This window comes from Maniola hyperantus, chromosome 28 (genome assembly GCF_902806685.2).
Source record: "Maniola hyperantus chromosome 28, iAphHyp1.2, whole genome shotgun sequence".
In the NCBI taxonomy this organism is placed as follows: Eukaryota; Metazoa; Arthropoda; class Insecta; order Lepidoptera; family Nymphalidae; genus Maniola; species Maniola hyperantus.
In genome coordinates, this window is record NC_048563.1 from 1,567,688 (window position 1) to 1,582,677 (window position 14,990).

General features: G+C 38.1%; 3 protein-coding genes across 6 annotated transcripts in view; 2 read left to right on the top strand and 1 right to left on the bottom strand.

Annotated features, from left to right (window-relative positions):
- LOC117995034 (zinc finger protein 549-like) overlaps positions 1-11,312 on the top strand; it is a 137,918-nt gene extending 126,606 nt beyond the window's left edge. The window contains exon 4 of one of the 3 annotated variants that reach the window (XR_011238384.1): positions 11,280-11,312. The gene's annotated coding sequence lies outside the window, so the exon portion shown is untranslated. Of the gene's footprint in view, positions 1-4,185; positions 4,210-11,265 lie in introns of those variants that run through there. The other 2 variants (XR_011238385.1, XR_011238386.1) reach the window with 2 other exon arrangements.
- Positions 112-10,933, bottom strand: LOC138404456 (uncharacterized). 2 transcript variants are annotated; one of them, XM_069508455.1, is made up of 4 exons: positions 10,697-10,933; positions 9,536-9,742; positions 8,576-8,741; positions 112-839 (listed from the first exon to the last, which is right to left on the bottom strand). In XM_069508455.1, exons 1-3 carry the CDS (start codon positions 10,740-10,742, stop codon positions 8,596-8,598), a joined length of 399 nt encoding a protein of 132 aa, XP_069364556.1. In that variant the 5' UTR covers positions 10,743-10,933; the 3' UTR covers positions 112-839; positions 8,576-8,595. The 2 variants fall into 2 exon arrangements, with proteins under 2 accessions (XP_069364556.1, XP_069364555.1); XM_069508454.1 differs by lacking the exon at positions 112-839 and having other exon boundaries at positions 8,039-8,741; positions 10,697-10,931.
- On the top strand, positions 4,423-14,973 carry LOC117995101 (uncharacterized; the record flags this gene model as incomplete). The annotated part of the gene is made up of 6 exons (XM_034983106.2): positions 4,423-4,537; positions 5,709-5,805; positions 6,760-6,863; positions 7,397-7,472; positions 11,891-11,965; positions 13,348-14,973. Coding segments are annotated over 6 exons (516 nt in total), but the record flags the coding sequence as incomplete, so codon positions are not given.
- Positions 14,974-14,990: the final 17 nt, after the last annotated feature.

Consider the following 14,990-nt stretch of genomic DNA (forward strand, 5'->3'; position numbering starts at 1 on the left):
TAATAATATTGTAAATTCGTACCTTTTTCAGTAATAAAAGGCTTATTTATTTATTTTTATTTTATTTATATGTTCATATCAATCATATGATCGAATCTTTTTTTATTTTTAACATAAATTTTACTGTCTATAAATAAATCAATATACCTAATATTATTTTTATATCGAGTTGGTGCCATAAAATTTGTGTAGAATTGTGATGCATTTACAAAGTTTTTTAACAATGGTTTTTAAATTTCACATCTCTGAGTATATTTTTCAAAAACGTGGCACCTAAGTTAGCTACAGTGGCTATTTCTGTTGTAAACAATTTCTGAACTAAAATGACAGGGCTAAATATATTGCTATCCCTTTCACAGTTCTTCCTGCGGAAAAGGATAGCACTATCTTTAAGTGTGATTTTAGTTAAGTTTAGATATTGTTTTTATTTATTTATTCAGATACAAGTTAGCCCATGACTGCAATCTCATCTAGTGGTAAGTGATGATGCAGTCTAAGATGGTAGTGGTCTAACCTGGAAGGGGTGTGGCAGTTTACAACAGAATTAGCCATATTGTGGCAGATTCTATTGTACATTTATATATTTATATTTGAAATCTCTAAATTAAACTAAAATGGTTAGTTAAAATCTATTGCCATATTTTACAATGCTCCTTGTACAATGCAGAACGGGACGACACTAGATATAGGGTTGTTCCCGTTGAGTCACACTACCGTGAACAACACTGTGATTCAACGGGCAAAAAATCCTCTTGAGTCACGTTGTGACACTTTTTGGAATTTTATTTTCCCGTTGAGTCAGACCCGCATATTACGTGTGTGACAAGTGTTGACTGAACCTGAAAAATATTATGCTTGAGCCACACTGTGACATAACGCCATTTTATTTTTAACCGACTTCCAAAAGAAGGTGAAAATGAAATGAAATGAAAATGAAAAATATATTTATTTAACAAAACAGTTAAAAAAAATTGGTGGTTCTCAATTCGACCTTTTCAACTTAGTTTACCTGTCAACTTAATATAGAGATAAGTTCCAACAGAATTACGGTCTGCGCAGACGAGGTACGAAAATGATAACTAAATACTGTACAGTCTGATTCGAACGTCAATGCGCCCCTGAAGTTTGCGCACGACGTTGCGCAGAACACACATTTTGGGTGTCCGAAGTAGCAAAGCTAACTTCACGCAGACGCATTTAAGTTTGAATCGTACTATACTTGACTACTTGTTATATTCAAATAAATAATTGTATTATTAAAATGTAAAATTGTATCTACATATTAAGTGAATGAAATATTGTAAAATTTAATAATTTATAAGCAAATATTTGTAAAAAAATATATTTTAAAATATCAATAGCTTTTAAAACCGAGAAATTTTTAATTATTTATTTAATTAAGAAACAAATACTTAAACATATAATACTAGCTGACCCGCCCCGGCTTCGCTCGGGTGGAATTTAGAAAATCGAGATGGGGGGATGAATTTCCAAAAATCCTGGAACACGTATCTCTTCATTTGTGACCGAAAACCCAAATACCAATTTTCATGCAAATAACTTGAAAAATGACGGACTTTCTTACAAACTTTCATCCCCTATTTAACCCACTTAGGGGTGGCATTTCGAAAAATCCTTTCTTAGTGGATACCTACTCTTTACAGAGAAGACACCCTCAAAATTTCATGTCTCTAGGACCAGTAGTTTAGGCTGTGCGTTTATATATATGTCAGTCAGTCAGTCAGGACTTTGAATTTTATATATATAGATAAACAGAAATGTTAAAATGTATAAGTAACTGAGTGTATTTTATTAAATAGGTAATATGAAGTTTGTAACTTTTGTACGACTTTTAATAAAGCAATGGCCCCGATTCTCTAGTCTCTCACTAAACTTAATTTAGAGTATCTGCATCCTTTTCTTTTTACTACTGCTAAAAAAGGAACGGAACATGACTTTCACATTTAAAGACTCTAAATTTTAGTGCATAATACAAATTTAAACAGTAGGTTCGCGAGTGCGTGCTAAAATCACGGGTTTTACCATCTAAAAATTAAATTTAGAAATGTCAAACTGCTTCTGTCCTTTTCATATTGCCATAGTAAGGAGAGGGTTCGAATACTCTAAAATTAGGTTGTGCTTAGAATCGGTGCCAGTATTATTTAAAATGTTGTTATTTTTTCACTGTCAACTAACTAATTCTACACAAATTCTAAACTAACATGACAGGTCTAATGAGGAGGTTTCCAGGCAACGTTCGAGATAATTTTCATAGATGGCGTTGAATACTTTCACCACTAAAGATGAAAAATAATATCTATATGATCTATGCTTTAATGTTTAGGTCGCGTCAATCAATGACATAGATGTAAGAGTAAGAGCTAGCATGCACTGCAATTTTCCTTACGTTTTTTCCCCACAAAATCTGTGAACTATAATAGAAGTAATTAATAAATTTCGCATCCGATTTAAAGATCATCATATAGATATAGGTATTATTTTTCATCTTTAGTGGGCGATGTATTCAGCGCCATCTATGAAAATTATCTCAAACGTAATTGAAGGACAAACCAACTAACAAACACACTTTCGCATTTAATAATATAGCGTAGTGAGTTTATGGATTACAATTTCAATTATTTTTTTACAGCTTTCTGTTGATTGATTGAATAATTTAAATCTGTTTTGCATAGCTCTAGTCAGCAAAATTAATTTTTCTTTAACTTAGTATGAAGAATTTCAGAAACAAAAATACATTTTTAATCATATACATTATAACTGTAAAAACTATGGGTTTACATTTAAAAAATTCAACAGAAATAGATGCAAATGAAAAAGGTTCACATTTAAAATATGATCACGTGAAAAAAGTTTGCTCAAAAAGGGTTCAGATTTGTAAAAGCAACGACACTGTGGTGTGTACGAAGAGGATTTTTGGCGGGAAAGTGGAATTTATGGATTTTGAAAATTCGTGTTTTCTCTTTTTGCACAACATGTGCAATGATTTTGAAAAAGGTAACTCCTTAGAAATTAAAATAATAAAATACCTATCCTATAATAGGGTCCCGCTGGCTCCCATTCGGGTACGGAACCCTAAAGAGCTAGCAGATTGACAGACAAACACACTTTCGCATTTATAATAATTAAGTACCTATATTTTATAATTTTTATACCTCAAGGAAATTTCTAAATAATTTGAAATACCTACCATATAAAACCTGATGACCTGAAAAAGGTGGTGGGGAGTGGGTGGATGAGGAAGGCAGAGGACCGTGTGTGGTGGCGCGCTCTTGGAAAGGCTATGTCCAGCAGTGGACAAAAAACTAAAAGTGGTGTAAAAAACTAGATGATGCCCGCGACTTCGTCCGCATGGATTTAGCTTTTCAAAAACCCTTTGGGAACTCTTCAATTTTCCGGGATAAAAAGTAGCCTATATCCTTCCCCGGGATGCAAGCTATCGCTTTACCAAATTTCGTCAAAATCGGTTGAACGGATAAGCCGTGAAAGGCAAGCAGACAGACAGAAACACTTACACATTTATAATATTAGTATGGATATGGATTTGCGGACTGGCAGGAATCGAACCCGTGTCTCCTAGGATCGCGCCTGACGCTCTGAGCTGAAGCTTAGTCTAGGTCAGAGCGTCGGGCGCGATCTCCAGGAGACGCGGGTTCGATTCCTGCCGGTCCGCAATTTTTGATACGTATTTAAAATTATTAATTTTTTTATTTTATTTTTAAGTAGGATTTAAGTGGGTAGGTATCTCCCTGGTTGACGACCTCCCTGGCGCAGTGGTGAGCGCTGTGGTCTTATTAGTGGGAGGTCCCGGGTTCGATTCCTGGCAGGGGTTTGGAATTTTATAATTTCTAAATTTCTGGTCTGGTCTGGTGGGAGGCTTCGGCCGTGGCTAGTTACCACCCTACCGGCAAAGCCGTGCCGCCAAGCGATTTAGCGTTCCGGTACGATGCCGTGTAGAAACCAAAGGGGTATGGGTTTAATAAAAACTGCCATACCCCTTCCAGGTTAGCCCGCTATCATCTTAGACTGCATCATCACTTACCATCAGGTGAGACTGCAGTCAAGGGCTAACTTGTATCTGAATAAAAAAAAACCTATATGGATGTCATCATGATCAACCCATCACCGGCTCACTACAGAGCACGGGAATCCTCTCAGAGTGAGAAGGGTTTTGGCCATAGTCTACCACGCTAGCCATGTGCGGATTGGCAGACTTCACACACCTTTGAGAACATTATGGAGAACTCTCAGGCATGCAGGTTTCCTCACGATGTTTTTCTTCACCGCTAAAGCAAGTGACATTTAATTAGTTAGAGGTGCGTGCCCGGGATCGAACCCCCGGAATCGGATCGAACCTATATGGATGTGCTTATTGATAAATGGTTTTCTTTGTTTCAATAATTTTCAGAATATTCCATAGTTTCCTCAGGAACTTGTAAACAACTCTTCAATTCAAGAAGACATTATCTTACTACTCATGATAAGACTACTAGAAGTCATTATGCTAGTACAAAGAAATGTGAGTTATGCTGATTATACACTTACATACCTCGGTACTCAGAGTCGTTTAATCGTTACTTAAGGGGACTCAGTTCAGTGCTTTCTTCATACAAACGTAGGAGGGAAATTACAACAATATTCGATATTGTACGCACAAAACTAAGAATTATATCGATTTATCTCGTCATTATCTAGGTTTATTGATACATAAAACATTGAAAGAAATATTGATTTAAAAGTTACGAGCCTGAAAAGATTTCTATTTTAACACATGTTATCTACGTGCGCTGCCAATTTCGGTCGAGCGTCCTGCGTCACCTTAAGATTGAGTTAAAACGAGACAGATTTATGTGAGAGATATAGCTCTGTCTCGTTTTAACTAAACTTAAGTAACGATTAAGCTACTGTGACTACGTCCGTTAGTCATACGTAGTATATCCAGTGGCGTAGCTACCTAGGGGCTAGGCGGGGCAGTACCCCGGGGCCCTAAAGCTCAGGGGGCCCTCGAATCCTTACCAGAAATTCTCGATCGAACTCAAGTTTTGAAAATTTCACCCATTTTCAAAATAATTTTTTTTTTTTAATTTTTTTTTAAAAAGAATATTAGCCATGTTAAATGACTAATATTCCCCTTTCCTCTCCAACTAAGCGTCAAGCTTGTGCTAGGAGTAGGTACGACAATAGTGCAACGGGCGGGGTTTGAACCGTCGATCTTTCGGTTTTCAGTCCACTCCTATACCGGTTGAGCTATTGAGGCTCTATTTCGAATTCTAATTATAATTCGAAAGTTACTAGGGTATTCCCCTAAATTCTTTCTGTGAATGTATTTGTATATTTAATATTTTTACTTGGTAAAACCTAACCAGTTTAGATAGCAGTGGGGCCCCATTTTTGATTTGCCCCAGGGCCCCTGGTTACCTAGCTACGCCACTGAGTACAGTACGCGGCCAAAAGTGATTAACATCGATCTTTAGAAAGAGATATCAGATTTGTAGAGCACTGTCTCGTTTAATTAGGTTTAATTGGGTTTATTAGTTTTTAAAAATTCCGTGGGAACTCTTTGATTTTCCGGGATAAAAAATAGCCTATGGGACTTCAATCCGTTGCGACGTGATTGAAGGACAAACCAACAAACAAACACACTTTCACATTTTTATTAATTAAATAACTTATTATTGAACGTTGAACAGCACTGCGGACTGAGGCCTACAACTTCAGTGCTCTGTATGAGGTGGAAACTGCATTTGACCTACACACCTGTCCACTCTCCTGTCCGTCGGTTTATAGGTAAACTAATGCACTACAACTTTTATAAGTTACGCCGATGTACCTGCGCAGAAAACTTATTTTTGGGGTTCCGTACCTCAAAAGGAAAATAGGAACAAGCTTTACTGTTCGTGTTAGTTCTAATAAATTTAAGTGATTTTGTAAAGTGGTGATAATAAAAAGAATACCCGGCTGAGTTTGTTGTGGGCTCTTCTCAGAAGGCGCGTTTGGAACCCTCGTAGCTTTAGTTTTAAGTTTGCGTAATAATTATCACCACTATAGCTTACAAATCCAATAACCGACCATCAAAAGGGTAATTTATTACCTATTTTGAATACATTATTTGAATTTTGTCTGTCTGTCCGTCGTGTCTGTCAAGAAAACCTATAGGTTACTTCCCGTTGATCTAGAGGCATGAAATTTGGTAGGTAGGTAGGTCTATCACAAGTAAAGGAATAAATCCGAAAACCATGAATTTGTGGTAACATCACCAAAAAAAAAATTAAAATGTGTTCATGAACAAATAATTAGTATTTTCAACTTTCAATGTAAGATTACTACACCAAGTGGGGTATCATATGAAAGGGCTTCACCTGTGCATTCTAAAACAGATTTTTATTTATTTTTATGCACCATAGTTTTTGATTTATCGTGCAAAACGTCGAACAATACGACTGTAGTACGGAACCCTTGTTGCGCGAGCCTGACTCGCACTTGACCGGTTTTTAAAATCCCGCAGAGCTCTTTAAATTTCCGGGATAAAAAGTAGCATATGTCCGTCAAATTTCATCAAAATCGGTTGAGCGGCTGAATTTTAAAAATCCTTTCTTAGTGGGTGCCTACGTCATAATAGTTATCTTGCATTGCCAAATTTCAGCCCGATCCGTCCAGTGGTTTGAGCTGTGCGTTGATAGATTAGTCAGTCAGTGAGTTTTACCATTTTCGTATATAAGTAGATAATGTTTACATGTGCAGTCCCGTCTGTGTGAACGTGAATCGAGGGCATGGACTGTACTTCAAGTTATTCACCTTTGTGAACCATTGCGTTGCGGATCTCTACTACTGCAAGCATTGGGAAGGTAGGTCATTCTAATTATTGTACCTATCCAGAGGTAGAGAGGAGATCCGTTCATTCTGAGAGGAGACCCGTTCGTTCTGAGAGTAGACCCGTTCGTTCTGAGAGTAGACCGGTTCGTTTTGAGAGGAGACCCGTTCATTCTGAGAAGACACCCGTTCATTTTGAGAGGAGACCCGTTCATTCTGAATGGAGACCCGTTCATTCTGAATGGAGACCCGTTCATTCTGAATGGAGACCCGTTCATTCTGAGATGAGACCCGTTCATTTTTTATTTGTTTATTTTTTTTTATTTGAAAGTAATCAACAGCGTAAATACATAATTATTATTTAAATTTAAATCTAGGTATAACAGAAGGCCAAAAGAGATTACTTAAAATTTTAATTAAAAAACTATTTTAACAGAATAGATTTAGAATAAATGTAGGTATATACAATAATAATATTTTGAGAGGGGACCCATTAATTCTGAGAGGAGACCCGTTCGTTCTGAGAGGAGACCCGTGCTCAGCCTTACCTAAGACGTCTACTTTTCAGAATTTAGTCCACCGCCGGGTGAAAACGAGATTGTCCGAAGTTCTCAACTGAGCTGGTCCTTATGTGCAGCCAATCGGTAAGTTCCTTCACCGTCCCTCGCTCCGCAGATCTAGTGAGGGTCTTGGGGTCTACCAACACTACGCTTTCAGGTGCGAGCTCACTCCAGCACTTTAGGACTTAGGACCCCAACATATATCGGTTCTTCAAACTTATTTTTTCTTATATTATCTTTTAAAAGAATATTAGCCATGTTTAATGACTAATATTCCCCTTTCCTCTCCAACTAAGCGTCAAGCTTGTGCTAGGAGTAGGTACGACAATAGTGCAACGGGCGGGGTTTGAACGGGTTATTCCCGTTGAGTCACACCCCCGTGTGTAACACTGTGACACAAGGTGCCATCATGTTCAAAAAATTCCCGTTGAGTAACACTGTTACACAACGGGAATTTTTAGAACTTGATGGCACCTTGTGTCACACCTACATAAATACATATTATTGCGCGTGTATCAAGTATGATGAGGTATGAGGGTAGTTTAAACCGCCAACCTTTCAGTTTTCAGGCCACTCCTTTGAGTGACTCCTTCACCGGTTGAGCTATTGAGGCTCTGAACTACAGTACTTATAGAGATAAAACCACTGAGTTACTTTAGCAAACAGTTTATTTACTTTTAACACATCGTTATAAAATCTAGCACGCAAATTACATTTGATTAATTACGTTCGCCAATGGACTGAGGCTGAAATCTATAGAGCACACTTTGACTTTGCTCAGATAAGATTGAGTTAAAACGAGACAGACTTATGTGAGAATCATAGCTCTGTCTCGTTTTAACTCTGTCTTATGTCTAAGCAAAGTCAGAGTGCGTTCTATAGATCTCACCCTTAGAGTTATATCAACTAAGTTTTTGCTGGCGTTCAGGTTTTTTATATATTTTATTAAGGACGTTTTTACCTGTTGCTATTTACAATCTACCTTTAACTCTAATGTATAATAATTAACTTAAATATCTAGTTTTTTTTAGATAGCGATGAATACGTTTTTCTTACACAATCGGGGGGGCTAGTTTCCTAAAACTAACGTATACTCTACCTACCCATAGTATTACCGGCTAGTGGAAAACAAGTCAAGAGCGAGTCGGGCTCGCACACGAAGGGTTCAAAACAAATGTTTTTCTTACTTCCTTTTATTTCTGCCTCTTCAAACAGTTTTCACTTTCGATATCAGGACCACTTCTGGTTTCACTTTCGATGTTGGAACCACTCTTTTCACCATCGATGTGTGGTCCATTCCTGTTGCCTTCAATCTTTTCATTTCAGTGACACTAGCCATATGAGCAGTAACACCTGAACAAGACAAATGTTAGTTTAAAAACCGGTCAATCCGGACCAATCATGTGATAGTACCTAGTACCTAACTGACTGACTGACTGACTGATCTATCAACGCACAGCTCAAACTACTGGACGGATCGGGCTGAAATTTGGCATGCAAATAGCTATTATGACGTAAGCATCCGCTAAGAAAGGATGTTTGAAAATTCACCCCTAAGGGGGTGAAATAGGGGTATGAAAAAGAGATTGCCCATTTTCTTAGGAGCTTTGGGCCCCCCCTAATATAATTGTTGTGTCACCATGGTTTTAATTTTATTTTGTAGACAAATAATTAACTCTTTATATTCTGCAAACGATTTCTATTTATTCACCCTGGTAATAAAGAAATCTTATTTTTTATATTGCTGATATTGAGGTTATATTTAATTAATACTTCTTCAAATTAAATGCATGTTTACGATTCTAACTGTAATATTGGATATTTTCAATAATAGAGTGAAAAAAAGTCGTTATAAAACATAATCGTAAAATATAACACATTAAAAAAAAATTAATTTAAGTTTTGACACGACGCCACAAAAGAGGGCCCGTTCACGGGCGATCTCCTTTGTGCAGTCCACGCGGACGAAGTCGCGGGCATCAGCTAGTTGCAAATAAAACATCTGATTGACGTTAGAGGTCAACGGACGTTGCGTAGTTAGGTGCCGCGTCGTAGGCGGGCATTGACCTCGAGTATTGCACGCTATACATTGCGGATTTGCCACGATTTATGACCCCGTTCGCACGTTCGTAATGGCCTAACCATACCTGCATCACATCCCCATGGCTCCTGGGTATGTTTAGAGCTCATAGAGTCTGTAGCAGCAGCAACGAAAGCCGCGCCTGACACCATGCCGATGGGACCCCCTATTGCAGCACCAACAGCCCCCCCAGTCAGCATAGCAGTCGACTTTGTGGCTTGCAGCATCGCGTTGCGACCCCCTGTGTCATCTCCAACCGCATAATGGATGGCACCTATAGGATAGGATAGCATATTAGGGTTCCGTATCTCAAAATGAAAAAAGGCCCTTATAGGATCACTTCTTTGTCTGTCAGTCAGTCTGTCTGTCTGTCTGCTAGCTTTTCACGCCCATCCGTTTAACAGATTTTGACGAAATTTGGTACAGAGATAGCTTGCATCCCAGGGAAGGACATAGGCTAAGTTTTATCCCGGAAAATCAAAGAGTTCCCACGGGATTTTTAAAAAACATAATTCCACGCGAATGAAGTCGCGAGCACCAGCTAGTCTAAATCTCTAAATATATAAAAGGAAATGGTGACTGACTGACTGACTGACTGATCTATCAATGCACAGCCCAAACTACTGGACGGATTGGGGTGAAATTTGGCATGCAGATAGCTGTTATGACGTAGGCATCCGCTAAGAAAGGATTTTTGAAAATTCAACCACTAAGGGGGTGAAATAGGGGTTTAAAATTTGAGTAGCCCACGCGGACGAAGTCGCGAGCATAAGCTTCTTCAAACTTTTGTCTTCTTCAACTTGACCAACTTCAAAGTCTTGATCACCGCCGCAAGGTCGTCGGCTTATCAGTGTCTTATAGGATATGTTTCGGAGAGTGTGCTCAAGAACTTTTCAATCTTGTCCCCCCTTCACCATTTTACCACCGAACCGCAAGACGTCGGGCGAGTTTCCATCCTTATGTCCTCCACATCCCATCTACACGCACGAAACGATTTGCGTCATCATTCCTCATACACATGGCTAAGGCTTGGAATACTCTTCCACGATATGTGTTTCCTACCAATTACAACCCGGGTATCTTTAAAACAAGAGTGAATAGGCATCTTCTAGGTAAACGCATCCCATCTTAGGCCGCATCATCGCTTTCCATCAGGTGTGATTGCGGTCAAGCGTTTGCCTATAATGAATTTAAAAAAAAAAAGCTAGTAATAAATAAATATACGTACCTTTAACATGTCCCACTCCTGGTATCGAATCGAGGAATCCAAACATTTTTTTAAGTTCGATTAACGTGCGATGTTAACCTCAGCTTTGCAGCTAATTGTATTATTTTTTCTAGTAGACGTTAAATTACTTATAAAAATCAAATTGATTTAAAATGCATAATATGACTTGAAATGTGTTATTCTTGTTGTATCACGAATAAGTAGGTACAATAAACTATAATATTAGTAATCCATACTTGTGATATTATCATTTATACTTGATATAGGTACTTACCTACTGCGTAATATATGTATATACGATATACTCCACTACCCATATATTAATATGATAAGTCCGAAATTGTGTTTGTTTGTTGGTTTGTCCTTCAATCACGTTACAACGGAGCAACGGATCAACATGTTTTTTTGCATGGGTATACTTCAAGACAGAGAGTGACATAAGCTACTTTTTATCCCGGAAAATCAAGAGTTCCCACGGGACTCTACCTTCATCATCATCATGATCAACACATCGCCGGCTCACTACAGATCACGGTCTCACTAGCAGAGAGTCTCCACTCAGAGTGAAGGGTTTTGGCCATAGTCTACCACGCTGGCCATGTGCGGATTGGTAGACTTTTGGATTGGAGAACTCTCAGGTATGCAGGTTTCCTCACGATGGATTCCTTCACCGTTAGAGCAAGTGATATTTAATTTCTTAAAACGCACATAACTCCGAAAAGTTAGAGGTGCGTGCCCGGGATCGAACCCCCGACCTCCGATTAGAAGGCGGACGTCCTAACCACTAGGCTATCACACCTATTCTACCTTACCACCAACCAATCACAAACATATCTTCAAAAACATTCATAATTCAATTCGAAAATACATTCGAAATTCAATTGGAAAACACAGTTTCATTTGTGATTGGTTGGTCACTCAAAATGGTTAACGCCCACTGAGTTTTTGCCTTTATCATTTGTATGGCATTACGTAACAGAGAGAGCCCTATGCCTACTAACTTCTTTCTGTGGATAACGCATACCTACTATAGTCGACGCATTTTAAACCGAGTCGTCGAGTTATCTGTCTGTTTCGCTCGCACTTACAGGTCGTAGGTAAGTGCGAGCGAAACAGACAGATAACTCGACGACTCATTTTAAAATGCGTCGACTATAGGTAGGTACTGTACATTAATATCTTACCCACTTTCAGATACATCCAGTTTGCGAGGTTCACGGAAATGACGTCATCCATGGGGCATTACGGATGGCTGGCTGGTGACTACAGGTAACACAGTTTTTAGGGTTCCGTACCTCAAAAGGAAAAACGGAACCCTTATAGGATCACTTTGTTGTCTGTCTGTCTGTCTGTCTGTCAAGAAACCTACAGGGTACTTACCGTTGACCTAGAATCATGAAATTTGGCAGGTAGGTAGATCTTATTTCTGACATTTGGGGAAAAATCTGAAAACCGTGAATTTAGGGTTAGATCACACAAAAAAATTTAAATTGTGGTCATGAACTAATAATTAGTATTTTCAACTTTCGAAGTGAGTGACTATATCAAGTGGGGTATCATATGAAAGGTCTTCACCTGTACATTCTAAAACAGATTTTTATTTATTTTTATGCATCATAGTTTTTGAATTATCGTGCAACATGTCGAACAAATACGACTGTAGTACGGAACCCTCATTGCGCGAGCCTGACTCGCACTTGGCCGGTATTTTTGTAAATATTATAAACCAGCGCTTGGGCAAGTGACAATGCAGTAAGATGGAAGCGGGTTAACCTGGAAGTGGTATGGCAGTTTTTAAACGCTTCGGTTTCATCGGCATCGTACCGGAACGCTAAATCGCTTGGCGGTACGGCTTTGCCGGTAGGGTGGTAACTAGCCACGTTGAGATGGCAAACGGGGCATGAGGCGGGAGCACACCCGCACAGCACCCGCGCTCGCACCCACCTAGTTAGCGAGGGGGCTGTGCGGGGCGTTCCCTCCCCGGTTGCTATCTCGACCTGTCGCGTACTATAGGTAACCTTTCGCCTACAGTGTAGGTGAAGCCAGACGTTTTGTTACAGAACTGTACCACTAGGTTATAACCGCAATGAAGATATTTTTATTTTATTTTATTATAAAGGCGCACAAAACTTTCAGCTATAAATGGACCAAATAAAAAAAAACAATAGATTAAGATCTAAGCGGTAACCCTTAATATGTGTACACAACAATGCTTAAATAAATATATGCACTAACTAACTGATAAGATACAATTTATAAAAACACAGAAAAAAGAAATACAAGAAAATTAACTATGAAAAATATACTTAAAGTGGAGAAGATGCAAAATGTTGATAAATGTTTTTTAAACCTGTTCAAATTATTATTAAAAATGTCAATATTATGGTTAGCTGTAAAAAGATCATTGTACAGGCGACACATACGGACAACGGGATTGTAAAAGGAAGTATTGTTCTTATATACACTAAGGGCAAAAGGTCTAGGGTTTCTAAATCGGACATTATAATTAATATTAATCAACGACAGCAATACGGGAGAATCTATTTTGGAGTGAATAATCCTATGTAGAGATATTAAATGATAATACTTCCGGCGAAATTCTAAAGTTTGTAACCCAAAGTGTTATTAAAATGTTTTATTACATTTTTCAGACCATCTTATATCCTGAAACCCCACGAAAGAAAGCCAGGATATGGTTAGCAGAAAGGTACAACTGAATGCACTTATACCCTATCCGCCGAAGGAGATGGACCAAAATTGTATGGACGCGTGCTCCAGAATGTACAGAGATGATATATGTGCCATTTAATAATGAAAATCTTCTATCTTCAGAAAAAAACCGGCCTTATGCGAAACAGGTTCGCGCACCGGCGGTTCTGTATTACAGTGGTATTTTTTCGACATTTTGCACGATAATTCAAAAACTATGATGCATAAAAATAAATAAAAATCTGTTTTAGAATGCACAGGTGAAGACCTTTCATATGATAACTCCACTTGATATAGTTATCTTACTTCGAAAATTGAGAATACTAATTATTAGTTTCTGACCACAATTTAATTATTTTTGGGTGATTTGACCACTAATTCACAGTTTTCAGATTTTTCCTCTAAATCTAGCTAAAATCTACCTATCTGCCAAATTTCATGATTCTAGGTCAACGGGAAGTACCCTGTAGGTTTCTTGACAGACCGACAGACAGACAACAAAGTGATCCTATAAGGGTTCCGTTTTTCCTTTTGAGGTACGGAACCCTAAAAAGTTGCATGTTGTTTTGCAGTCGTGGCATGAAGTTTGTGATAGGCATAGTTCAGCCTGGGGCAAAGTTTGTCCATCTCGTATAGTATAGGTCTTATTATTAGTATAGGGCTTTCTCTGTTACTTAATCCCGTACCTACTAATGATAGACTCAAAAAACTCAGTGGGCGTTAACTATTTTGAGCCACCAACCAATAAGGGTGCAGTACAATGATGCCTACCGCATCCTGATGAAACCACCACGATTTTGTAGTGCGTCCATCATGTTCGCATCGGCAAGAATGCCCGACTTCTTCGCGATTATTCGCTCCAGAATAGCTTCCTTTTGGGAGCGACTACGGCACTCTAATAATGAGATTCTCCGGACGATGTGTGAGCACTTGGATGTCGCCATCTACCGGTATTGGTTGACGCAGCATCGCAGTGCGAATCAAAAATAATGATAGAAATACTATACAATAATACATTATTGTACTTATTTTTGTTATTACTTTTATTGTAGATTTTAATTATTTTTATTTTATTTATAATTTTATTTTATTGACTTTTGTAATAATATGGGTACATTTTGCCTGATTTAAAAAAAAAATCACAAATGAAACTGTGTTTTCCAATTGAAATTGGAATGTTTTTGACAACATTTTCAAATTGAATTTCGAATGTTTTGAAGACATGTTTGTGATTGGTTGGTGGCTCAATAGCTAACGCCTACTGAGATTTTTGTCTCTATAGCATGGGATTACGTAACAGAGAGCCTTATACTAACTTTTTTCCACTGATAGAGTATAATGTATAATATTATACATAAAAGAAAAAGCTGACTGACTGACTGATCTATCAACGCACAGCTCAAACTACTGGACAGATCGGGCTAAAATTTAACATGCAGCCATTATGATGTAGGCATCCGCTAAGAAAGGATTTTTGAAAATTCAACCCCTAAGGAGGTGAAATAGGGGTTTGAAATTTGTGTAGTCCACGCGGACGAAATCGCGAGAATACGCTAGTGTAAAATAAATGTTAATAAATGAAACA